Raw genomic sequence first — 26,568 nt, forward strand, 5'->3', positions numbered from 1 at the left:
ACCTATATTGACCAATAAGTGTAGAGAATCAAATGCTATGCTCAAATAGTAGCAAACACCAATGACGATCCAAGGCGAAGTAAACACAAAGACTGCAATTGGCCAGCAATCCTATGCTCCAACCTAGAAGGCTCTTCCACTTCATTTAAACAAACGGGAGCATAATGATTCATTTGAAACTGACGCAGAGTCATAGGAGAAGCCATTAGCAGCGTTTTTGGAGCTGGAAAATAACTTTCAATCACAACAGCAAAGACATACTTTATGACTTTGTGACGTTATGTTATTTTCGCAACTCTTTGGCTTGTAGCTCTCTGAGTTTTTGTTGTACAGTGAAGAGTGGTTATCTTGAAGTGGTGAGGTTAGTAGAAGCACTAAATGAAATGTTCGTCCTATTCGTGTTTTTGTCACATTCCCATAGGGTTTTATTTGTGTTTTGTTTAGGTGGCAATGCTATAATGTGTTTAGACCGTCTGTAGTGCATAGATCTGACATCAACCTTGGGTCAAAGTGGTTATTTCTGCACATAGACCTCTAAAACTGGAACATTTGAATTTCCATTAACATTCTGATCTTTGTTGGTGTTCATAACTTTGTACATACTTCATAAAAGATTTCTGGATTTCGCTACACATGCTCTGAATTGTCAGTACAGTACATCCCATCCCTACTTGACATCAAGGTAACCAGAGTCTTGAATCTCCACTGGAGACCAAATATCATCTACAGAGTGATCCCCAAGTGTGAAGTTTGCTTCCTAGAGTATACAGCCCACTCATTTTTTTTTTTTGGGATTCTGCAGTCCAAAATTAAGGCTAGTTTCTGTGTTACAAGTGACCAGAAGTGCTGTACCAGAGAACAGAGCCAGAGAGCGTGGAAATAAGAATCTGAATAGTTTTGGGTGCATTGCGTACATTTGTTGGATTGGGAGAAGCCCATTCTATACATCTTGTATTGAGTTGTGTGTGATCTGTGGAGTACTTTAAACTGGATCAGCTGTAAATTCGAGTTTTTGGTCATTTTAAATATATTTTGGCAGATCTGAGCCCAGAAATCAAAGTCTGTAGACAGGGAAAGATCGGCTTCCCATTTTGATATTGGTACATGTATTAAATGTGTGGTCGATAGCAGCTTATATATTAAAGAGAGGGTTTTCTTCTTTTTCGGTGTGAGTTTTTTAATGTTGGTGACGAATTGTGGTGGCTGTATGCAGTTCTGGAGCACTGGGATTTTCTTTCTGATTGTCTTGGTCACCTGTAGGTATTGGAGGAAGTTTCCATTTCTTATTTCAAACGTATCAAATAAATCTCTGTGATTCATAAGTAAGTTCCCCTGGAAGAGGTGATGGAGATGGGTTATTCCTTTATGCTTCCAAGTGCTGAGGTGAAGAGGGACTTTGTTATTCACAAAGTCAGGGTTGTGCCAAATTGGGGAGAACCCACAGGGTTCCAGCAGGGATCCTGCGGTCTCTAGACTCTTCCACCAAGCCGACAGGGTGGCGGCAATAATGGGGTTTTGGAAGCAGTTATGATGCTTAAGGGTGATTGTAATGAAGGGCAGGTCCGAAATATATATGTTGAGGCAGTTGGCCTGTTCTATTTCTAACCACGAATTGTAATCTGCCTCTGGGTTTATCCATTTGGTGATGTATTGTAGCTGATTTGCCAGGTAGTAGATTGTAAAGTTCGGTGCATCAAGTCCTCCTTCTGATTTATTTTTTTGAAGGGTGGTGAGGCTAATTTTTGTCTGTTTGTTTTTGGAGTAAAATTTGGTGACTGCAGAATCTAGGTTCTGGAACCATTTTGCTGTGGGTTTGAATGGGATCATGGAAAATAAGTAATTAATTCGTGGCAAAATTTTCATTTTAACTGTTGCTATGCGTCCCATCAGAGAGATAGGAAGATTGGTCCAGCGCTTCAGGTCATCACAGATTTTATCCAGAAGTGGATCAAAGTTCAGTTGCACTAACTCTGACAATTTAGGTGAGATGTTTATGCTCAAGTATTTGATATTTCCTATGGAAAAGGGAAGTTGGGGTTTATGGTCTGCAGGATCCCATGCTTTGTCCGGTATTGGTAGTATTGTTGATTTGGACCAGTTGAATGAGAAGTCAGAGAGGGCTGAAAATTTTGAAATACAATTATAAGCTTCCTGTAATGATCTCTGAGGTTGTTGCAAGTAAAGTAAAACATCGTCAGCATATAGATTGATCTTGTGTTCAGAGATGGATGAGTCGATACCCTGGATACTGGAGTTCTGACGTATTGCTGATGCGAGCGGTTCAATAAATATAGCAAACAGTAGGGGAGACGGGGGCATCCTTGTATGGTTCCCCTCTGTAAGGTGAAGCTTTGTGATGTGAAACCATTGGTGGTGACTGTGGCCATAGGTGAATTATACAGTGCAGCAACCCAGTGGATAAATGACTCTCCAAAGCCGAAATTTTGAAGGGTGGCAAAGAGGAAAGCCCAGTTAACTTTATCAAAGGCTTTCTCAGCGTCCAGTGATAAAACAATGGCTTCTGTATTTCTACGCTGGGACATGCTGATCAGGTTAAGGAGCCGTCTAACATTATTTGTAGATTGTCGGCCTTTGATGAAACCTGAAACCCGGTCATTGAGAATTATTGATGAAATTACTTTCTCTAGTCTAGATGCTAGTGCTTTGGAAATAATTTTGATATCTGTATTAATCAATGACAGAGGGTGATAGCTGGAAGGGAGTGTTGGGTCTTTATCAGGTTTTAAAAGTAATTTAATTGCAGCAGTATTCATTTGGGATCTTATGCAACCTGTGTTTTTGATTTCTGTAACAGTCCTTAGGAACAAGGGGGCCAGATCTGACCAGAACTGTTTCATAAATTCGGCAGGGAAACCATCCGGCCCGGGAGCTTTGCCCATAGGCATGTTTTCTAAAGCTGTTAATAGTTCTTCCATGGTCAGTGGTGAATCCAATATGTTTCTTTGTTCTGCCGTCAGTTGGGGTAGAATGAGTTTTTTGAGGAAGGCCTGAATGTCGTCAGGATTCGGGTTGGTAGTTGTTGAATATAATTTTTCATAGAAGCTGTAAAAGATATGATTAATTTCCTGTGGTGATTGAGTGTGTTTGCCACTTGAGTCCTGAATTGAATTTATAAGAGATTTTTCTCTATTGCGTTGGAGTTGATTCGCAAGAAATTTGCCTGATTTATTGCTATGCTCAAAATTTTGGTATCTAAGTTGTTGAAGTACGAATTCAGTTTTTTTGGTCAAGATATTTTCTAATTGTAGTTTCGCATTTTGTAGTTGGGTCCATAATTGTTCATTTGGGTTTGCGGTGTATTGTTCTGTTATTTCTTTAATCTTATCCTCAATGTTTTTTTCTGCTTGTTGGTCCCGTTTTTTCTTGTAAGAGGAGTAAGATATAATTTTGCCTCTGATTACGGCTTTCCCTGTTTCGCAAATCAGAGATGGGGATAAATTTGGAGAGTCATTTATTTCCAAAAACCCCTTCCATTCCTTCCTTATTAATGAGTCAAATTCAGGGTCTCTCAGTAATGAGGTGTTAAGGCGCCATGTGGGTGATGGTTTTTGGGAGGGTTCTATTTGAAGGTGGAGGGACACCGGTGCATGATCACTGGTTATGATAGGGTGTATACTGGTGTTGATTCTTTGCACAATAGAATTGTTTGTCAGAAAAAAGTCAATTCTAGAAAAGGAGTGGTGTAAAAAACAACGGAAGACTTCAATCAACAGCTTGCAAAGGAATCTCTACTTGGTCACCACTCATTTTCTCTTCACAAAAAAGTCCCTCATGATCCCTGAGAGTCAGTTCCACTAGAAGCATCAATATCATTACATCAAGTCTCTGCATCTTACTACAAAAACATACCTGTAGCTCCACAGTTATTGTACTATATTGTTTTATGTAGATGGTATCTTCACTAATTAATTATAGTATACCAATGTCCATTTTTTTTCTTATTTTTCTCCTTCCACTGCCCCTCTCCAATAATTCCTTGCTGTCGTTATTGATAATGCTATTTCCATTATTATTATTATTATTATTATTATTATTATTATTATTATTAAAATAACCAACTAACCCTATAGCAAATGAGGGGGAGGAGGAATGACGGATATAAATATGATGGTTACTATTACTATGACTATATTTGCTACCTGCTAATATTAAGGCCACGGGTCCCTGTGGGGCCGCACCCAATGGACCCTTGCCTGGGGTCTCTTCGCTCTTCCCGGCCTCTGGCCCTTCCCCTCTCTGCCCTGGACCACTCACATGGAAACAGCAAACATGGCAACCTGCATCTTGTTTTTAATGCATCACACACGCCCTGTTTTTAATGTACTATATTCATTCACAAATACAAACATGCAACGAGCCCCGGTGGGAGGTGGGGGACAGGGGCTGGAGGGTGCCAGGGTTAGCAGGGGCCCGATACACCACATTAAAATAATTAAAAATAGACTGAATAAACAAATCAATGTCTTAGAAGATTTATCTTCCCTATCCTTCCTCCTCCCCCTCCACTATCTCTCACTATCCTTCACTATAGTAATTATTATCACTATAATTATTAATTGTTTTATATACGTCTGTTGGTTTTGTTTGTTTTATTTATTATCATTATTACTTTATTTTTTTAATACTTATTAATGGAAACATTGTTTTACTTCATATCTTCATTATATATCATTACTATAATATAAATAACAATTTGATAATTATTATAATTCCTGTATAATTGTAATAACGGGTAAGCATACAAATTATGATAGGTCTCTCTCACACACACACACACACACACACACACACACACACACATTGTTCATATCTTCTTTGTTGTTCATATTTGTATTGTATGTACTGTATTAAAAAAAAAGTAGCTTCATGAGTAAAAATAATAATAATAATAAAAAGAATTAATTAAACAAAAACACAAATGTCTGGTGATTGAGTCATCAATATTGTGGCTCCACTCTCAGACCGCACTGTGCAGACTCTGGCTCCAAACTTGCGAGTTGACGCTTCCCATATTCCAAGGAAAATAGCATCACTTTAGCCAATGCAAGGAACTGAAGACCTGTTGTCCATATTTATACAGTCTATCAGCCAGATTTACTAAGATCCCAAATTGTGTTTATTAATTTGCGCATGTAATGTAGAATTTTGTGTGTGGGCTGGAACTGCGGTATGCAGGTGATTTATTAAGCCTGATGCATAGATGACAGCAGGTGCAAACATCCTTATGTAAATGAGGGTTTTGCGTGTGCCCTTGGTGTTCACGGTTAGGACTGCAAGAGTGCAAAATGACATTGGGTGCTGTAACATCAAAGGTGTCAGCTGAAGAGGCAAATAAACACATTAGCAATTAGAGCAAAAAACATGTGAATATAATTATAAGACACGGCGCAGTGACGGACTGCCATATAAAAGAGGCCCACACAAAACTGACAGAGAGGCCACATTTAACTCTCAGAAAATGCAGTGATGACCAAAAAATAGAAAACAGAAAAACATTCCATATTGTAGGTCAGTTTTGTTTCCAGTTAACCTGCCGTTTGGTTTATTTTTTTGTTTCTGTGTGTGTGCAATTAAGAATAGGACAAACCATTGGCATGTCCTTTTGAGACTTTCAGGTTTGATAAATCACTTTGCGTGTGCTTAAAATATATATTTGCATTTTATCCGCGAAGCACATGTATTGCATATTTATTGGGGTAAAAGTGCTAACTTTTTTGCACACGCAATGACAGTTTGCACACATTTTTGTAAACGCAAACCTTTAGTAGATCTTGCCCTATGAGTGCTATCATGAGTTTGACATTTTACTTTTGGCTTAAATAATTATTGCTGTTCGGACAGATAGACCGTCAAGGATGTCCACTTCCTCTCACCCAATGATAGCTGGGACAAGCTACAGTCCTTCTGCCGCCATCTAGAAGCTAAGCAGTAATAGATACATGAATGCACACTGCTCAGACAAATGATGGGAATTACAGAGAACGATGGGTATAATGTATACTGTATAATGTAAACAAAAGATCAAGCTGAATAATGTGAGCCCGTGAAGCCTGGACTCCGGACTAAATGTTAGAATAACGTTCACTGAGCTGTGTCCATTTTAAACATTTCAGACAAATTGACTAGTGTAGCTTTAAGGCCTCTTTTGCAGCATTAATTTGTATGGAAAATAACTTTTTACAGCAATTTTACAGATTCACATTTTACAGCAATATCCCATTAATCCTCAGCTTTGATTAGAATAAAATAAGAACATATGTTGTTCTTACAACCTTCCTGCTGTGAAATACAATAATCTTAAAAAAAAAAAATGCAGCACTCAAATAAAAACATATGGCTGAGAGATTCCTGCACTAGCTCTAATCCGAACAAAGAGGAGTAAGTTTGCTTGAAACTGGAGAATGGCTTGCAAAGAATATGCTATTGTACTGAACACCACTAAGATAAACATCAAGGAATACTCATTTTGTCTACTAAATCTCCTCCAGCTGGCATATGTGAATCTACATTACTAAGATAATATGAAACATAAATGATTTACTGGCCAAAACTGAGGGAACCTTGGAACATCAAACAACATTGTTGAATGTTCCTGTCTCTTAAAATGTGGTCAAGGATGTGTCAGTGGACAATGAGACTTCAGAAGTTCAGGGAGAAAAGTTTGCAGATAGCTGCCTTTGCATATATATTTAAAAATACATGCTATGTTCTGCTATCTGCATGACGATGTGCAATCTGTTTGGAAGATTATCAAGAAGCACAAGATTTTCAGCTTTTCAAGTTGTAGAATAGGATATCTTGATATTTTATCACAGCCTACCTGTGAAAATTATGATTTAATCTGCTTTTTCAGGAATTTCAAATATCCAGTGTATTAGCATCTATGTGCTTTATCCAATTTGTTGGAAGCTGTTCACCAGTGACAGTTGGATTGGCAGACAACAAACTGCCTCAGTCAAACATACACTCAAGTAAGAGCACATCATGAGAAAGATAGTATTTGGACCAAATGGAGAAATAAGTTTTCTGGAACAGTTAAATGTACTAAAGTTCTCCTTGATAGTATTGTACCAAAACATATGCATATAAAATGGCAAATTTCTATATACAGCACTTGTCTCACACAATAATGAATGTAGTCATGATAGAAGGCGGGCATGGAGTTTAGATGTTGGGGAAGATATTGAAGAAGCTGAGTGGGCAACAGCTTGCTAAAAAGCTCAGTCACAAACCACTGAAACCAAAGGGGCACAAGTTGGAATTCATGGCAGAAGTGACTTGAGCAAGCACCTGGAGGGGAAAGATGCTGGCAATTATTTGCCCGTGTGGGATCAGAACAGTATGACAAATAAATGTATTTGCATTTTTGAAAATGTCTGTCTTTTGAGGCTCAGCTGTATTTGCCTTTAGTACAAATCCCAAACCCTTTCCTAAAATTGTGAACATGGTAAACATCACACCTGAGACCGTTAGATTCTGAGCAATATATTCATGTAGTTTAGCATGCAGAGATTTGCATGCATCACACTCAGTCTCATACTTGTTCCTAACAGCAAGATTCAAGAACAATCAGTGAGCCCTGAATGCACTGCCTCACATGGAGAAGCAGATGTAAATAAAAAGGAGAATGCAACAACACCCCTGTTCCACAAGATAGAGGCTGTTTATCAATGTGTGTTCTTGTCTATGATTTTGGTACTATTCCAATTCAAAGTGTGAGGGTTAGGATGAGACATTTTTTTGTTTGTTTTTTGCTATTTTTTAATTCCTTTTGTGGTGGGGCCACTATCCTAGTTTACATCCCAGCGTTCATGCAAAGAGCACATCTCTCAACTAAATGCCAGTAATCTCTGCATTTCATCCTCAGACTACACATGTCCTACTTCTGTCAGACACAATAGCTTATGGCAGATTCATAGCATAGTAATACTAACCTGTGCCTGATAACTATTATAATGTTACCATTACTCAATGCAGGCCTCTTACAGGACACCAAATAGCAGCAAATTGCAGTCATTACTTGTGCCTGGACAAATATCATGCTAGTAATACAGTCTATCTGATCGAGGTAGGAGGAGGAGGAGGAGGAGGAGGAGGAGGAGGAAAAACATGTCAAGCTCAAGCACAACAGCCAGGGAGAGAGGTTTATTCAATGGAGGGTTTTATAATAAAGGGCCAGATGATGTATTCCAATGGAACAGTTCAATTATTTAGTTTTATAAAATAGATAATGGGATGGGGAACAGGAGATGCTAAGCCAAAGACTCTCAGTCTTACGAAAGAGACTAGCAACTAGTGTGTTTGTGAGAGAGACAGTACATAAGTGAGAACCACCTTTTCATAACAAATGGCATTTTTATTCCAAGCCTATTTACTTCGGCATAGGGAAACATCTATCTGTGGACTATGGAAAGAGGCAAGGAAAAAGGACAGAAGAATTAGGAGAAGAGGCAGAGCAAGGTAGGCAACCATTCCTTTTAGTCTTCAACTCATAATGGACATTGTTTGTGGATGAAGGCAAGCAGAATTCACATGTTTTTTGTTTGATTGTTTGTTTGTTTATTTTTTTGTTTTCCAGAGCAGGGGAAGGGAGGAGGGGAGTATATGTATCTGTATAAAATGTATTTATTTGTCTGTCTAATTCCCCCCTGCCTCTCAGTCATTCTGTTATGCCCTCATCTATCTTGGATTTGGTTGGACACACCAAAAACACAGCAAATGAGGCCATAGATCACAAGTAGCCAAAGAGAAATGCTGCCCTGGGTGGGAGCCCACAGAGAGAAAGACAGGAGAGAAATACAGAGCCTGGTAGACAACATATTGCTCCTTAAACTTCAAAAGTATATTCTTGTTTTCACAAACTTTATAGTCAGTCAGTACATTTTCATGCACATGAACAAAATGAATTATCGCCTTAATCCGCAATTAATGTGAATGTGTTACTCAGACTAAGAAAGTTCAGAAGTGAACTTATTTGGAGGTGGAAAAAGGCATTGAAAGCCAAGACACCAGCTGAAAGTCATCCTGCCCCTTGCCAGTGCAAATGAATATCAGCTGGTTCAGTCCAAACTGATGGCCTATAAAAAGGTGTGTCATTACCAGGGTGTCACACTAGGAACATCTCATGATGGGTAAAAGCAAAGAACTCTCTCAAGACTAGGGTTGGGCATCATTTGGATTTCGTTTGGATTGGTTCCGATTCCGATTCTGAATTTCGATTCCTGTTCTAAACGATTCTCGATTCCGATTCTTTGAGGTCTAGGTCAACGGGTCACAAATATTTCACAAGAGAATTTTTTCATTTGAAAAAGCCTTTACACAGGCCATTTTTATTTATTTACACTGCCAGTTAACTTGATACAGTTTAATTTGGTTGCTGTACTGTAACTAGGGTATTCAAATACAAGGGAGGGTCCCTAACTGTAACTGTGAAACTGAAATTTGCTGAAACAACACTACAAGTTGGCATCAGTCTAAAAAACAAAGAGCCGCAGCCCAGGGGAGTGTATATAGCCCCATTCACATCGACCCGCAACGACCCGGGTTTTTTGTTTTATCAGGTCAAACGACCAGGGTCAAGGACTCGGCAATCGACCCGGAATTTTATCAGATTTTTAGCTTTTTTTCGCACTGAAGCTGATAAATCTGCCTGTTACATTCTGACTCGACAGCCTGACAGACTGTATCATTGTAGAAGCTTCAGCTCAAAAACAAGTTTTGGTCTACTCCCATAGACTGATCTCTGAAGGGCACAGATTTTTGTTCCTTTTTTCCAATCACACAAATCAAATGTGTTGTTACACGGTTGTTAATGGAAGCACATAGGTGAACGGCGACGGTGTGACTGTGTTTATATAAAGCTTGCATAGTGATCTCCCATACTTTAATGATCATGGCAGCGCTCTGCATGCGAGGAAAACATGAGATATGGCGGCAGCAGGCTCTGTGCAGGACACAGTGATTTATTCTAATACCATCAGCCTTTTCAATGAGCGGGGGTTTGACCGGTCCATTCTTCAGGTTATCAACAAACTGCAACGTTATCTGCAATGTACATCAATGGCGATGGCGTATGAGGGAGGAAAAAACAGGCATGCAGCTCTAACAGCAGGTCGGCCCGGCATTTTCAGACTCGGCTCAACTCGCCTTTGGTGCTTTTACATCAGCAAAAGTCCGGGGTCGAACCTCGCACTGTGAGAGCAAAAGAATGGCCCAGTTAATTACTATACCATGCAGGCGAAGGTGTTACATCATGTTTGTTGTGCATCCTCCTTTGGCAGTTTTTCACAGGTGTTGCAGTGTGCCAAGCCATCCTTTTTCAAATTAAAATGAAGCCAGACTTTCGAGCAGCGTTTTTTGCAGTCAGTGTTCATATGAGTAATGTTCTCCTTGCTACCGGAACAGTTGGGCGGAGTAATACAAACCCCAGAAACAAACAGCTAGGCAGAGTAGTACTAGCAAGAGTGAAAAGACTTATCAGAAGAGTTGTCCAAGTGCCAAGGACCACTTGTGGAGAGCTTCAGAAAGACCGGGCGGAGTAATACAAACCCCAGAAACAAACGGAGCACACTAGGCGGAGTGGTACAAGCAAGAGTGAAAAGAATTATCAGAAGAGTTGTCCAAGTGCCAGGGACCACTTGTGGAGAGCTTCAGAAAGACCGGGCGGAGTAATACAAACCCCAGAAACAAACGGAGCACACTAGGCGGAGTAGTACAAGCAAGAGTGAAAAGAATTATCAGAAGAGTTGTCCAAGTGCCAAGGACCACTTGTGGAGAGCTTCAGAAAGACCTGGAATTAGCAGGTACAATTGTTTTAAAGAAAACAATAAGCAATGCACTCAACAGCCATGGCCTGTATACACGCTCAACATGCAAGACTCAATTTCTGAAGAGAAAGCATGTTGAAGCTCATTTAAAGTTTGCTGCACAACATTTGGACAAGCCTGTAAAATACTGGGAGAACAGTCTGGTCAGATGAGAGCAAAATTGAACTCTTCGGATGCCATTGCACACACCATGTTTGGAGGTCAAAATGCACTGCACATCACCCCAAACAACATACTGTCAGTGAAGTTTGGAGGTGGGAACATCATGGTGTGGGGCTGTTTTTCTGCATATGGTACTGGCAAACTTCATATAATTGAAGGCATAAATGGAAAAATTGACCAAGACATTCTTGAGAAAAATCTCTTGCCATCTACCAGGATGATGAAGATGAAACGAGGATGGACATTTCAGCAAGACAATGATCCCAAACACAGAGCCAAGGAAACTCTCAGTTGGCTTCAGAGAAAGAAAATAAGGCTGCTAGAATGGCCCAGCCAATCACCTGACTTGAATCCAATTGAAAATCTATGGAAAGAACTAAAAATCAGAGTTCATAGAAGAGTTTCACGGAACCTTCAAGATTTAAAGACTGTTTGTGTGGAAGAATGGGCCAAAATCACACCTGAGCAGTTCATGCGACTAGTTTCTCCATACAAGAGGCATCTTGAAGCTGTCATTACCAGCAAAGGCTTTTGTACAAAGTATTTAATAAATATCAGTAAGCATGTTTTTCAATACTTTTTCCATGTGTAATCTCACATTATTACACATAACTTAATATCTGGTCTTATTTGTTTTTTTTTTTTTCTATGTAATGGATTACTTGGGGTGTTGCCAACAACTGGTGAAAACTTCATGTCAATAGCACCTTTAGAAATATGTTAACTATGGAGAATTGTGATGTGTTCAATACTATCTTTACCCGCTGTATATCACTCCTGTAAGACACTTATGGCTCTCCAGAAACCTCAACATCATTATTATTATTTATGAAATATGACGTTCATCACACATGACCTCACAAAGACACCCCACTGGACTTTTTACTCTGAGGCTCACCAAGTGGTCATGAACATAACATTATACCCACACAACAAGTAAACAAAACACAGAAAGAAAACATTATAATATATTTATAATATATATATTGTATATAACATATTTATGTCCATATGTTATACCTACTACCTACTCTAAGGCATATTTTATTTACACACACAAACTTTGCCCTATAATTTCTACATCAACAACCGGAAAATAAACCTATACTCCTTGCAGCCTTTCCTCTGCTGTTGTCAAATTGGAAAAGAAGTTTACATTGGTGCCATTGTATAAACCCACAAGGTGTTCAAAAGTCAGAAAAAGTCAAGCATTCAAATTTTACTTGAGCACTGAGGAACCCTGATGGACTTCGCTGTCTGAGACACTTGAGCAACAGTATACACAGTTGTATCCTGCTTGATATAACATTGTCTTTAAGCAATAAAGCTCCCTATCAACTATTTTAATTGCCCACACAAAAGAAATACTAAAACACCAAAGAAGTGCACGGCAGTCTTTTCTCCCTGACCTCCAAGTGCAGTAAATGCTGAGTGAATTGAATATGAACCCCCTCTGATGTGGTGCCAGGGGTAGGGTTTCTCCACTGAGCAGTATAGTATCTGCTCAGTACATTTCTGTACAGTAGTTAAATCGATATGCTGAAGTAAATCATCAGACCATTATGCCACTGTCAGAGTGGCCTTATAGAGGCAGGGGGTGAGAGCGGTCATGGCCAGCAGGTCGGCTTATGAGACTTCACCTTCACCTTTGAGTTTGGTAGTGCTAACAATGTTACAAAAGAGAAAAGATCAAAGACTGGAACAAAAATACAAGAACAAGACTATAAATCAAAAGGTCCTCAGGCCCTAATTTGTCTGGTAAAATAAAAGAATAGCTCGTTATCAAGGGAATAAAAGGCTGACTTTATAGCTGCATGTTAGAAACAAGGCTGGTAATTATATGATAAGTAAGTCATTTGGTACAAAGGTACAGTAGAATCAATAGAACCTGGGCTGTAATCCACTCAGTCACTTACTATAAAGCAATTAGGTGATGTCATCCACAGGGACATGGTGGATAAAAGAAATATTTCGGTACCTGTGACGTCAAGCAGGAGAGGGTGTTGACAGAATGAAAAATCTCTCTTCCCCTGCTGTTTTTATTAGATCAGGGCAATTTGAACATGTAACGAGGAAACAACAGCAATAATAAAATTGATTTAGTGCCATGATGCAATACCACTAAACAGAGAGAGATGGACCTAAAGCTAGAGGCAGACAAAGATACATGGAAGATCATAGTGAGTGCGAGTGAGTGTGACTGCATGCAGAAATGTGTAGATAGCAACGATACAAAGAAAGCCACATGTAAATCCAGCGCTCGCTAATCGAAAACTCTTCTCTCACGGTAAATCAGTTTTATGTTCTTGCACTCCACGTGCGTGTATGCGTCTACGTGGAAAGCTGCTGCTATACAGTCTATGCTATATGGTCTATATGCTGCCGCCCAATCCAACACATTTAATTATGTGCGAGTGAATATGCGAAAGGTAAATTGCTCTGTCAAGCAGGGAAATGGGCTTTTTGATGTTCAAGCTCACAACGCTTGGCATTACTATTATTTAACGAGGAGAGAGGGAAGTAATGATGAAGAGGAGAAAAGGACAAACAGAATGAAGGTACACTTCACTTCTTAACCATTCCAACCTTCTCTATTGTTTTTGAGGAATCAAAATTGACACACAGTTAAAAATGAAAAGTTTTTGGGGTCATCTTCATTTTTATTTATTTATTTTCTTATCTGATGCCTTCAGAGGAAACTGAGGACAGAGGTCAGATAACAAGATTATCAGAGAATAAAGTCTTACCTAGTTTAAATTGCATATAAAAATGACCAAAACTGGGTTTATTTTACCTAAGGAAATGTTTCCAAACTGTGCCATTTGGACACATTTTGAAAAAAAGGCTATAACTTTTGAATACTTCAACGTACAATCATAATCTTGGGCTCCATTGAAAGGTGACACTCAGGAATTAGAGTAACTGATACAGAGTTAGTGAAGTAAAATCACATTTTGCATTGCTTCTGATTTGAAATTACACACAGAAGTCACCCCTCCTTTACGCAGGGTCTCTCTGCGGGTCAACTGAACTTTACCAGGGAAGCGGCATACTGTTGTTTAGAGTGGCTCATTGGCTACATGAAACACCAATCATCCGCTAAGTTGGCTGCAATTAGCTCAGTCTGTGGCTGAAAGAAGAGGAAGAGGGCTTCTTTCCAGTGATGACTCTTGTTGGCTTCTGAATGTTAAGGGGTTAAAGTGAACCTCATAGAGAGTATGTGCGTGGCAAGCGTTCAGATTGCATAGAGGATTCCCCATGTCTGCTCGTTGTCCAAATCTGGATTTATTTGCTATTGTTTTCACAGTAAACACTTACTTTATTGAAGTTGATAATGCATAGGCTGTGTATAAAGATTGCTTTCACTGACCATGAAAGTGAGGAGCTAGCGAAGAACAAGGGGTGGATATTACTGAAAACCTGGGCACAGTTCATCAATACCTTAAGACATGCCGATCAAGCAAGACACCAGGCCACCAAACCTAGCAGTCTTTGAAATATTACTTAATTGTGGATAACCTGCACATGGATCGAAGGAAATCTCGCAAGTTTGTGTGGGTCAGAGGTTTTCTGGAGTTGGATAACAACCATCAGAGGTTGCATAGCAACCATCAATAGCTTTACATTCCGGACAGAGTAGAAATGTTCCTCTTATATATGCCAGTTGGTCAACATTAAAACCAACAGCATGTAGTACATAACATTGATGGTCTCATTGTGATGTAACATTCTTTATTTATGTGAATGTTACTTCTGTTGGTACCACCATCTGAACAATGTTGCAGACCAAACACACCTGGGTGTTCATTTCGTCCTGGTACCACGTGTTACCCAGATAGGTGTTGAGCACCCAAAAGAATATTGCAAATATGAGTCAGGAAAAGCTTCAGAAAGGAACACAGCATATCCTCCAAACCAATTATAATTTCCTACCTTCTCCACTCTCCCCCCATTTTCTTTTTTTTTTTTTTTTTGCTTTTCTCTTTTATTCTGTGACTGGACTGTGAATTTGGTCAATGTTGAGGCTCTGGAAAGGGAAAGGACATCATCTGTTCTCCAGAGCTGGTCATCCGATCCCATCCCATCTGCTTTGTCAGTTAGTGTGATTCCGCCTTTTACAGAAATAAATTTGCACAGACAGAAAACATGCAATTTAAAATTAATATTTTCATCACAGTACGGGTCTCAGGCTAAAAAAATCCCTGTACAGAAGAATATATTCTTGAACATATACTTACCACACACTTTCCTTTTTTGTGATTGGTTTTACTTTGTTTTGGACTGTAATCTAGGTTTTCTGGATGGATTTAACCTTTCAGACCAGATGGTGAATCCTGACAAACTTCCTAGAACATTTGTAATTCCACCACGGACTCCACCATAGTTCTGGTTGTTGTAGGCTGTGTCTCTGTCACTGAAATTACTCTCCTCTTCAGCACTGATACAATGCAAAATGTATCACTACATATACAGTATTAGTTTAATCAACACTGTATTACTAGGTTGGTATCGTGCTGCCAGGAAACAAGGGGATACTCCAGGAAATTGATGCGTTAAAGTGAAAAAAATGTTCCAGCATTAACCTTGCTTCTTTCCTTGTATTTGGGTTAAGCAAACAGAATGTAAAAGTAAATCTTACATGTTAATTAATCAAATTGAAATGTAGTGGAGTAGGGTAGTTTTGTTTCGCCAGTTTGTCAGTACTTCCACAATCTGAGCCAAGCAAGGCTTTTTGCCTGCTGGCTCTAGCTTAATATTTGATAAACACCGATCAGCCACAGCATTAAAACCGCTGAAGTAAATACCATTGACCAACTTATGACGATTCAATGTTCTGCTGGAAAACGTCTGGACCTGGCATTCATGTGGATGTTATACAGATTATTATTATGTGCCACCCACCTAGATCAGACCAGGCACCCCCACCCCATAGCAATGACACTCCTTTATGGCAGCAGCCATCCCGAGCATAATGCAGCCTGACACATACACACACACAAAAACAGTTTAGGAACAACTAAACACAAACAAACTAAAAACTTGAAGAACATGAAGAACAGCACAACGTGTTGACCTGGCTTCCAAATTCACTACATCCCAAACTGAGCAAGCATCTGTGAGGTCATCCACACAGGCCGCTCCCTCAACCCATAAAATTTCCTCCCAGCAAAGGTCCGAATATAATGTCATTCGAAATAGTGTACCCTGATGTAAACGTATGTACATCTCTATATCATCTATTATCAAATTTCAAGTGTTTTCAAAGTAATACCCTATACTTTTAACATAACAATAAGTCTAAACTCATAGAACTATAATTGATTTGATTGGCTTGGCCATTGATGATGCTCCTGACGTATAAACAAGATTAGTGGCACATGCTCGAGTGATTTATCTTTCTATTCACCATTTAAAGCCTGAAGGACCCATCAAAGCACGGTGATTTTGAATTATCATAACTCACAGTTGTTTGCGCTACTGACAATATGTGTGGCTGAACACCGGAAAGTTGTACTTTTGTCTGGAAGACCTTTGTGACATCTCAAGGGTATGACTACCCTACTCGGTATACATCCCTAGTTACCAGAGTCCACAGGACACCCTCAGCATGTCCATTCTCTGATGAGTCACAACTGTTTTGGAGGCGCAAGGGAAACCTAGGACCTTAGGACATTAGTCATAATATTATGCCTTATCGATACAGAGTTAATTACAGTGCAACTTTTAAAATTGAATTTTTCTTCTGCTCTTCTTCTTAAGATCCGTATATTTGTTAAAAGGTGACGGCATCACCTATCAAAGAGGAAGCCTCGTCTCACTGTGACCTGAACCTAACACGAACAGACATGTAGACATATCAGTGCTCATCAAAAATAAAACACCAGCTTGAATTATTGAAAAGACTTTTTGGTAGCACTAGCAGTCATTTTTAATGCACATAACAGGGCTTAAAAAGGGAGAGCTGGCAAACGCTACCTTCATGAACTTCCTTTATCCTGCTGAGTGGCTACTGAGCTCTGCTGGCTAAAACAGAGACACTTGGACACTGGCCTAATGCTGGCATTATCATTGTAATTGATATTACTGCCTGTGTCTTAGAGTATCTGTTGACAGGTCAGTGATGCTCTGCAAAGGCATATTATTCTTAAAGTTTCTAAAAGCAACAAACTCTGCAGAGAGCTGATCTTCTTGCCTGCTAATCAATTTTGTAATTATGATCTAGATTTTTTTTTATTGTTTGCAGTGATGGGAGCATAAGAGCCCACACATTTCCTCCTGTATTTAAACTTCGTAATGGTGCAGCTGAACCTTAACTTTGACTATTAATCGTTTCGAATCGTATTGTCACATCAACAATAGGAGACATCCATGGGAATTGTTAGACTGCACTTCGTGCCTGTGTTCATTCAGACTCATGAAAGTCAGTTAAGTCTAATCGCTGGTAGATTACACAGCACTTACGTGGCAGTTACTTTGCACGTAAAGGAGACGTCTCAGTGAAGGTTATCACACTGAGGTCATTAACCATTAAGAGATACGAGGGTCGTTCAGGTAATAGGAGAATAGGGAAAGTGTTGACAGCAGTATGAAACACTCAGGAATGAAGTCATTTCAAGATAGCGTCACTTTTATAGATGCTAGGATAGCGTGGTGCTCAACAGATGAGATCACTATGGGCAATGTAAATCGACAAATCCTCTTATAATTACAGAAGTCGAGAGTGACGTGTGTATGCAATTACTTTTCTAATACAGTTATTCCGTGAAGAGATCACAGGCTAATTATTTTTGCTACCTTGAGATAACAAAGCTTGTTTTGTCATGGTAACAGGTTAATTCATCCTGTTATCCTAAGAAAACAACAGAGCAATTTCTTGAGATATTGAGAATTTATCATGGAAAAAACGTCAAGATCCCAGATTAATTAAGATGATCTGAATTTAACCTTCAAGACTGCTCTCATGACTAAATGGAGGCTCTCCATTTAGTCCAGATTTGATGACTATACCAAACCAAACTGTGACTGAACTTTTGCTGCATATATGTAATTAGCATGTTATGAGCTTATACACTGGTTTGCCTCTATATATTACTGCAGACATACAGTGGTGCTGTATGCACTGTAGCTCTTTATGCTATGTAGTGCTTCTCCTACCTGTTTGTCTGTGAGGGCATACAAGTACTGATGGTCTGGGCTGAAGAGCAGATCTCTGAGGATGGGGCTCCCATTGCTCACCACCACATTCTCATACAACAAGGAAGGCTGGAAAATGGAGTTCACCACGATCTGAAAGAGGACAGAGGAAAATGGCAAAACAATTATTATGATGCAATCATAAATTATGGTTTTAATTATGATGGAAACAAAGCATGTTTGGTCAAGTCTACACTTTTTTTAATAAGGTCAAGAGGTGTAGCCATCCTTCTGCAGGGAGACTGGTGCAGTGGCGCTTCCTAATACAGCATACTGTTCTACTACTGGGTCGTCAATATTTGAAATTTAAGTGTCATGCTGCCTTCAAAGCTCCACCAGCTTGGTTAATTATGGAATCAAAAGCCTTTTTCTTGGTGACACTGAAGACCTTATTGCAGTTGACTCTTCTTCAGCCAGTCTTTATTTTGAAAATATAATTGTAACTACCTGTCTTAAAATAGCAGATCAAATAAGGCGGTAGTATGATTATGATCACGGGACGGTTAGGTAGACAGACGTTCAAAAAGTACAGATAACAGTATTGTTTAGATTCTGGACAGGTACCAAACAATACCAGTACTCAGTATACATCCCTACACACAATGGATCTGCTATGTAGTAGACTGTCTCTATCTGGACCCCAACACAAATTTATTAACATCTGAAACCCTTTTCATATGTTCAGAATGTTATTTTGACTGTATTAATATATTTTTTCATTTCATAATGTGCATGTACTTACAGTACGTTCACTGTTTGTATGTCACAATATGTACCGTGACAATTACATTTGAGTTATTTAACCAGTACTGATGTGCAGTGGTTCATTTGGAATTTCAGTTTCACACACTTTCCACGAACTGAAGGGTTGATCCCTGGAATGTGCTATATGCTGAAGAGTCCTTGAGCAAGTCACCGAATCCAGTGCTCCCAGTGCAACTGGCACTGGATGTGTCTATGACTGTAAAAGCACTTGGAGTACCAATAGGTAGAAAAGCACTATATAAAAGCAAGACCATTTATTAAAATTACAATATATATTTTTTGTATCTGTAGGAAATTCTTGTAGAAATTTTTAAATTTTAACACTCATTCCATGCTGACTGTGAACCTCTCCCTCTTTTTCATCGAGTCTGTTTGAAATGTTTCCGTCAGCTAAAAAAAATAAATAAATAAAACTTGGGCAGATGATGTTTTTAGCACTTTTAATTAGGGTTAGGCGGTATCCAAATTTTGATACCTTCATACCGTCTCCACATTTTACCGCGATATACGGTATTACCGTGACTAATTAAAAATGACGAAGCACGCGTCAATTTACACAGACTACCTCGAGTGGGCAGACAAAGAAAAAACACAGAGAATCCAGTGGATTTTCAAAATAAAATACCCCGTGCAAATTGCCGGTCGTAAAAACAGACAAAAGCGAAGCTTATTAACTACGTAGCATATTACGCATAGAAGCATGTTTAGAAAAACATACGCCGGGAAAATGGCCAAATCTGAGCAAGTAAACAAAGTCTGGCGGGCTAAACACTCACTTCTGAAACGCTCCTGGTAGGTTTTGAAGTTGCGTACAGGACGGACCAAATACCCAACGCTCACGCAATGCACCAAGGACGGGCCCGACAGCATGCGTTGCACACACACCGACAGTGGACATAGAATCATTTTTAGGCATTGAATTAATTATATCCTATAATCCTTATCTCCTATATAAGTGCACTGCATTTTTTGATGACTGTGATGTACAGTCATGACTGATGACTGTACTGACAATGACTGTAATAAGGGTATTGAAACTGATACCGTTGCTTTTGAAACTGGTATACCTTATTACCGTATTATTGCCCAACCCTACTTTTAATTTGCTCCTTCAATTGTACCAAAATCCTTTCCAGTTTGTAGGGATGCAACATTATAGAGGGTGTAACAACAGTCCACAGCTAAATAACGGTTGCTAGCGTTAAGTTTCCTGACAAAATTACAGAGCTATGAGGAGTGACCCCCTCCTGTAAATCTTCTTCTTCTGGGTCTTTCTTTTTCAAATTTCCCAGCCTCCTAGTGCTCATCCATCACCTGACAGCAGTTAAAACCTTTGTGTTTTTCTGCAATCACTCTGTCATCTCACCATTTTTTTCTCTCTCTGGTTTCAACAGTCTGTGTAGTTCTTATTTGTAAAATTGCTACCAGAGTTTCCTTAATCTTTCTCAGAACAGAAGGTTCATTAACAGACAGGCTGTCATCACTGCATGTGCTTTTGTTGCTTAAGAGGAGGAAGTGGCTTTGGTTAAAAGTCAAGTGCTTCAGCAAATGAGCTTTGAGGAGTTACTTAGTGGGATATTGACAGGATAAAACCATACTGAAAGGTAAAATGTGTGATTTTACGGCAGAAAGTGACTTTTACATGTGTGATTCTGTTAATAATACTTTTACATGATGTTGTATTAATGTTTCTACTTAATATAGGACTGTGTTTTGTCCAACAGCTTGGGGCAGAGGGCAGTTGGAGTGGAATTCAGGTCAGCTGGCACAGAAGACACCACAGACAGAAGGAGCAGGTGACTGATTCTCATCTAGTCTACTAGCCTGCAGGCTTCTGATCTCCTTCTACGACCTATGCACTCTGGAAGTTAGCTTGTCCAAACACAGACTTCTCACTGAGGAAGCAGCAGCACTTAAGGGTGAGACACTTTGATAAAGCCTATAGTTTTGTTTGTTTCTTTTATTTCAACAGAAATGTTGAAGAAGTGACTCCGGAGCATATGGGTGGTTTTTAAGTTTCCATTTTGTCCAGTTTCTCACTCGAATGAATGGAGAGCCCAGGCTATTGGATCAAAGCAACTCTGCTCCAGAAACAATGTTTACCTGTTTTAAAAGGTCCTTACTAAATATACTTTTTAACTGCTCCCAGGATGATTTTCAGGCCTTCCTGCTTTGATGTTGTTGACAGCATAGGAATCATCAAAACAGGCTTAATTTTTCTTTTTTTCTCTCTTTGGAGAGGACAATTATTTCCTTGTTTAGGAGTTCTCTGTTCTCCGATGAGTGCTCTTGACATTAATTACTGCTATTCACATTCCAATTTTAATATAATTATGTTATTATTTATGTCATCCCAATATCTTCAGGAGAAGGTGAAGTATTGTACAGAGCAGTGATCCTTTCCTGAGTATGATAACTCTATTTGTATTCCACACATGCAGTGAATGATCTTTTCCGAGGTGATGTACATTGGGGGAGCTGGAACAGATTGGGTGTCTTGGTTAAGGACAGTGCTGTAAAACATGCATCACGCCTTCGACCTTTCAGATGACTGACGGTCTCTTTTGGCTACCTTGTGTTACGCAACTTCACAGATGTGCTACAGCAGAGAAAGTTCATAATAGAAGTTAAAGGTGACTCCTGATAAGTTTGCGCTCCATTCTCTGACTCCTGTATTTCCCCCTTCTTCACCATCCTGTCCACCTCTCCTCTGTCAGACCTCTCTATCTCTTCTATCCTCCTGGGGTTAGAATCATTACCAAGCCAACACTGATATTACCAAGGACATTGTAAGCCTTATACTGTGTGTGTGTGTGTGTGTGTGTGTGTGTGTGTGTGTGTGTATACATATATATATATGCATGTACACGCACTGTAGACAAAATGTATAAGTTAACACAAATTTTGTTTCACATGTTTGACCGCATATTCTTTGGATGAAATGTGAGGTCCCTAAAGTCTGAATTTAAGGTATGGATATGTGCAACAAAATGGCAGTGCGGAAAGGAAAAATCCTTTTATGAATCCCGCCTATATCGCCATGGATTACTTAGGTGATCTTTTAGTTTTTTTCTTTTAGATCCATTTGTGGCACATTTATCCACACTGACATGGCTCCCTATGAGGTTTTGTGATATAAAAAAAAGGTCAGGCTTGATTCAACTTTGCACCGGACAGAAAAAAAAAACGGTTTGAAATTACCTCTACAGGTCCTTCTGTGTTGACTTCCGAACAATTACTATATGAAGACACAATATGTGCACCTTTCTTTAGTAGTTTTGCCAAAAAGACACACAACAAATGCCACAAAATACAACACTGCTGACTATTCACATTTAGATTGAGAATATTGAAATATTGTCACTCTTTAAATTAATGTAGGTAAATCATTATCTTTGCAAAATGGGGATTTTTGAATATAGACAGACTTTAATGATCCACAAGGGAAGTTAATTTGTCAAAGTAGCTTAATTGTTACAGAAAGCTGAGCTGTAATACAGCTGGATAGAGTAAGGAATGAAAGAAGTTCTGTAGTGTTCACTATGGCAGCAGAGCTGAATCATTCTGCTGAAGATTGAGCTCCTCCGGCCCTCTGACGTTTGTTGTAGTGGATGGGATGAATTGTCCATGACAGAGAGCAGTTTATCCAGTGTCCTCCTGTCCCTCACTGAGACAAACAACTCCAACTCTCTCCCAATCACATGTCCAGCATAGTACAGGACACTCACTAAAACAGACTAGTAGAAAGACTCTAGTAACTCGCTGCACACATTGAAAGACCTGAGCTTCCTGAGAATGTACAGTCTACTCAGGCCATCACTGTTGTCCAATCCAGCCTGTTGTTCATGTGGACTCCCAGGTACTTGTAGCGGTCCACTACTTCCACCTCCAGGCCCTGGATGGTTATGGGCTCCACTGATGTGCTCTTCCTCCTGAGGTCAATGACCAGCTCTTTGGTCCTGTCTGCGTTCAGGAGTAGGTAGTTTGTCTGGGACCACTACACTGACAAAGTCAGTGATCAGTGTCCTATACAGGGGACACAGGGGTCTCAGCTGAGCCAGGACGAGTCTCTCCAGGACCCTCATGATGTGTGAAGTCAGTGCAACTGGTCTGAAGTCGTTGAGGTCAGATGGGGTGGGCTTCTTTGGCACCGGTACTATGCAGGATGTTTTTTACAGCACTGGTATCCTTTCCAACTTCGGACTCAGGTTAAACAGGTAGTGCAGAATGCCAGTCATTTGTGAAGTGCAGGTCTTCAGGACCCGGGTGTTAACACAGTCTGGGCCTACTGACTTGCCTTGTTTGACTCTCTCCAGCTGTGCTCTCACCTGGCCGGGTGTCACAGTCATAGGTCTGGTTTCCTCAGTGGGGGTGGGAGTTGGGGGTAGAGCAGAGGTTATAGGCAAGAAGCGGTCTATGTTGAGTTGTGGATTGACTATCTGGAGTGGTCTAAAGACTGGATTGGTGGAGGGTGAAGAGACAGGAGAGGATCCAGCACTGAATCTGTTAAAAAAAAAAAACATTCAGTTCATTAGCCCTATCTGGGTCCAGCTGCCTTTTCAACGCCTTTTGGGTCTATCTGGGCTGCTTTCCTGCTGCTTGGCTATTGAAGCCAGTGATCAGCTTTATGCTTCTTCACATGTCCTTGTTCTGCTGGATCTTGGCCTCCTTTAGGTGTCCTTACACTCCCTCAGTTTGACTTTTAGTTACCACTGTATCCTCTTCAATTCATTCCTATCTCCAGATCTGAAGGCCTGCTTCTTCTTGTTCAGCAGATCCTTCAGCTGCTTGTTGTTCAGGGCTTGTTGTTAGGATAACAGCATACAATCCTAGTAGGGATTACTGTATCCTCCTTGATATATTCAGTGATACAGTGTCTGGCTATCTATATCATTCTCAGCCTCTGAGTGTTTGGACTTTTGCCTGGCAACAATGGCGTGGATTGCGTCACATACTGCTGCCTTGACCACTGAGGGAGAGATGTAAGCTCCAACAAAGATGACATCGGTGAATTGCCTCTGTAAATAATACGGATTACCACAGCTAAAAGTTCAATGTCTGGTGTACAGACATGCTCCTTCACAGTTATATGAGCGGGACTGCACCATATCTAATTCACACAAACTGTAATCCTACCAAGTTTCTACGATATTTCCTGTCCAGCTCCACGGCAGTAGGATAGCATGGCTTAAGCTGGGCCACATTTACAACACAGAGGTCTTCTCCAGTGTACTCCCGTACAACCTCAAAGTTAAGAGGTCCAATTCTCCCGGTCACCCAATACGGACTTTTCCACCATGGAGCCAACTTGGCTGAAAATGACTGGTCAGCTTTTGAATAAGGGTGAGTACGAAGCCAGACATGATCACTGTCTGTGAAATTTCCATCTCATCTCCCTTTGTCATAGCTTTGTTTCTGTCTTTTTCTTGTTTTTTCCATGTTGCCCCACACAAATTTTTGTAATTCGGAAATTTTGTTTGCAGTTATGTATGCAGGAGAGTCTGGACCACATAACTGTGGACTCAGCTCCACATCCGGAGGCCCTTTCAAGAGACGGCAGAGGTTGAATTGAGTTGGAGTGACTCCTGTGAACTCATGCACTGCTGTATTTGGGTGCAAACCTGAATTCAGGTAAGTATTCGTCACAACGTTTGTGCTTTTCCTCAACATGTTATGGTTTATTCTTTCTGTCAAGTTTGCTTGAGGACGGTAATGATAATGATAATCCTCTTCTGTTGGAGGTTCCACCGCTTACAGGTTTTCTCAAAAACGTCTGACATAAACTGAGGGCCTTGGTCGGACAGAATGAAAATGGGGGCACCCCAGAACGTCAGGATCTCCTTCCTGAGAACCCAGGATACTGTCTCTGCAGTGGCTGTCTGAAGTAGAAACATTTCAATCCACTGGCTGTAGTATTCCGCAAAAACTATCAGGTAGCTATTGCCATTTGAACTCCGCAGGAAGGGACCCATTAGATCAACTTTAAGCATCTCCCAAGGTGCATTTATCACCGTTTGCTGGAGTTTACCTGGAGGTGTGTGAAGCTGACAGACCTGGCAACATCAGACATACTCCCTCACATCAAAGCTCATCTTTGGCTAGTACGCTAGAGCTAGTAACCGTTTGTAGGTTTTATACCTTCCAAGATGGCCAGATAGTGGTTGATTGTGGTAATGGTGGAGCAGCTGTTGATGGAGAGAGGTTGGTATGTATATCTGATAGAGTGTTTTGTGGGGCAGCTGCACTGCTCTGTACACTTTGTCCTCCAGTATAGTGAACTTTGTGGTTGCACTGTCAATAATTTCTCCCGTTTCCATGATTTTCTTATATAGTTCCTGTATAGCAGAGTGTTCCTGCTGAGCTTTCCAAATTTCTACACCTGTGATGTGAAGATTCCTGGAAGTGTCCCATTTGGAGAATAGGACAGCAGCACAAGAGGCAAATGGATGTTGACTATCTTCTATGGGAGCTCTGGATAAGGCATCTAGGACTGTATTGTACTTGCGCTTACGGTACTCTACTGTAAAGGAAAACTCTTGTAGATGCAAGAGACACAGGTGGGGCAACCAGATGCTGTTTTAGGTTAAGGAACGCGGCCTGACAAGATGGTGTCCGAATGAATTTTTCTCCCTTCCGCTTCAGTGCAGTGAGCGGTTTCACCAGCTGAGAGCATTGGGGCATAAACCGATGGTACCAGCCAGCCATTCCCAGAAATCTTTGAAGCTCCTTGATGTTCTTACAAGCAACGTGGCCCGTGAACTTCAAGGTGCTTCTGAAGAACTCACTTTTCTTCATATTGCTGGTAAGACAAGCCTCACGTAGGTTTTCCAGAACAACATTTTTGAGGTGTAAAAATGGTCAGGAATCATTTGGATTCAATCATTTGGATGGGCTTTATGTAGTGATGTAGTCATCTGAGCACTATGGAGTTGAATTTGTTTACAACAAAATAGCTCTGATTGGTTGTGGGACAATCCATCTCTGTATTACTGAAACACACCACATGATGAAATCCAAATGGCATATTACCAACCTAATATTCTAGGATATGAGTCTGATTACGATAGGCTAGGAGCATCTTTAAGCAATATTACCCGAGAGGGTGTGCTTTAACGCCATTGAATGCCATTTAACGCCTGACTACATCACCAAAGTGCTTAAATTACGTTTAAGCACACCCTCGCTAATTTTGCGATTATACAACAATTACCAACAAAATGAAGCGTATAATTAAATATATATTCATGTTGATGGACATTTTGCTCTCAAAATTTAAATTTTTTTGCGAGTGTGCTTCCGTTTCCATGGAAATAAATGGGGTCTGACTAATAACTGGAATACAATCAGTCACGTCAGTAGACTCCTATGTGTAATGGAACCTAGTTCACCATTACAGAAAATAATCTGAACCTTAGTAACGACCTAGCAACAGAAATGATTTTCTAGTCCCAGATGAGTGAACTCTGAGCTGACATTCATGTTTTAGCGCGGTATCGGACTTTACCTAACTAAATCAATAATGCATAAATGAGCAAAAATTTTTTACTTTTATTGTCCAAGTTATAACAAAGATGCTGAACAACAAACCGATCCATTTTGT

The 26,568-nt window shown here is 40.0% G+C and overlaps 1 protein-coding gene across 2 annotated transcripts in view; it reads right to left on the reverse strand.

Moving 5' to 3' along the window:
- LOC125013276 (plexin-A1-like) overlaps positions 1-26,568 on the reverse strand; it is a 286,335-nt gene that overhangs the window by 144,446 nt on the left and 115,321 nt on the right. For both annotated transcript variants that reach the window (XM_047593791.1, XM_047593782.1), the window contains exon 4: positions 18,165-18,296. In XM_047593791.1, coding sequence (XP_047449747.1) covers positions 18,165-18,296 — 132 coding nt within the window. The remainder of the gene's footprint in view (positions 1-18,164; positions 18,297-26,568) is intronic.

The sequence above is a fragment of the Mugil cephalus genome, chromosome 1 (assembly GCF_022458985.1).
Source record: "Mugil cephalus isolate CIBA_MC_2020 chromosome 1, CIBA_Mcephalus_1.1, whole genome shotgun sequence".
Taxonomy (NCBI): Eukaryota; Metazoa; Chordata; class Actinopteri; order Mugiliformes; family Mugilidae; genus Mugil; species Mugil cephalus.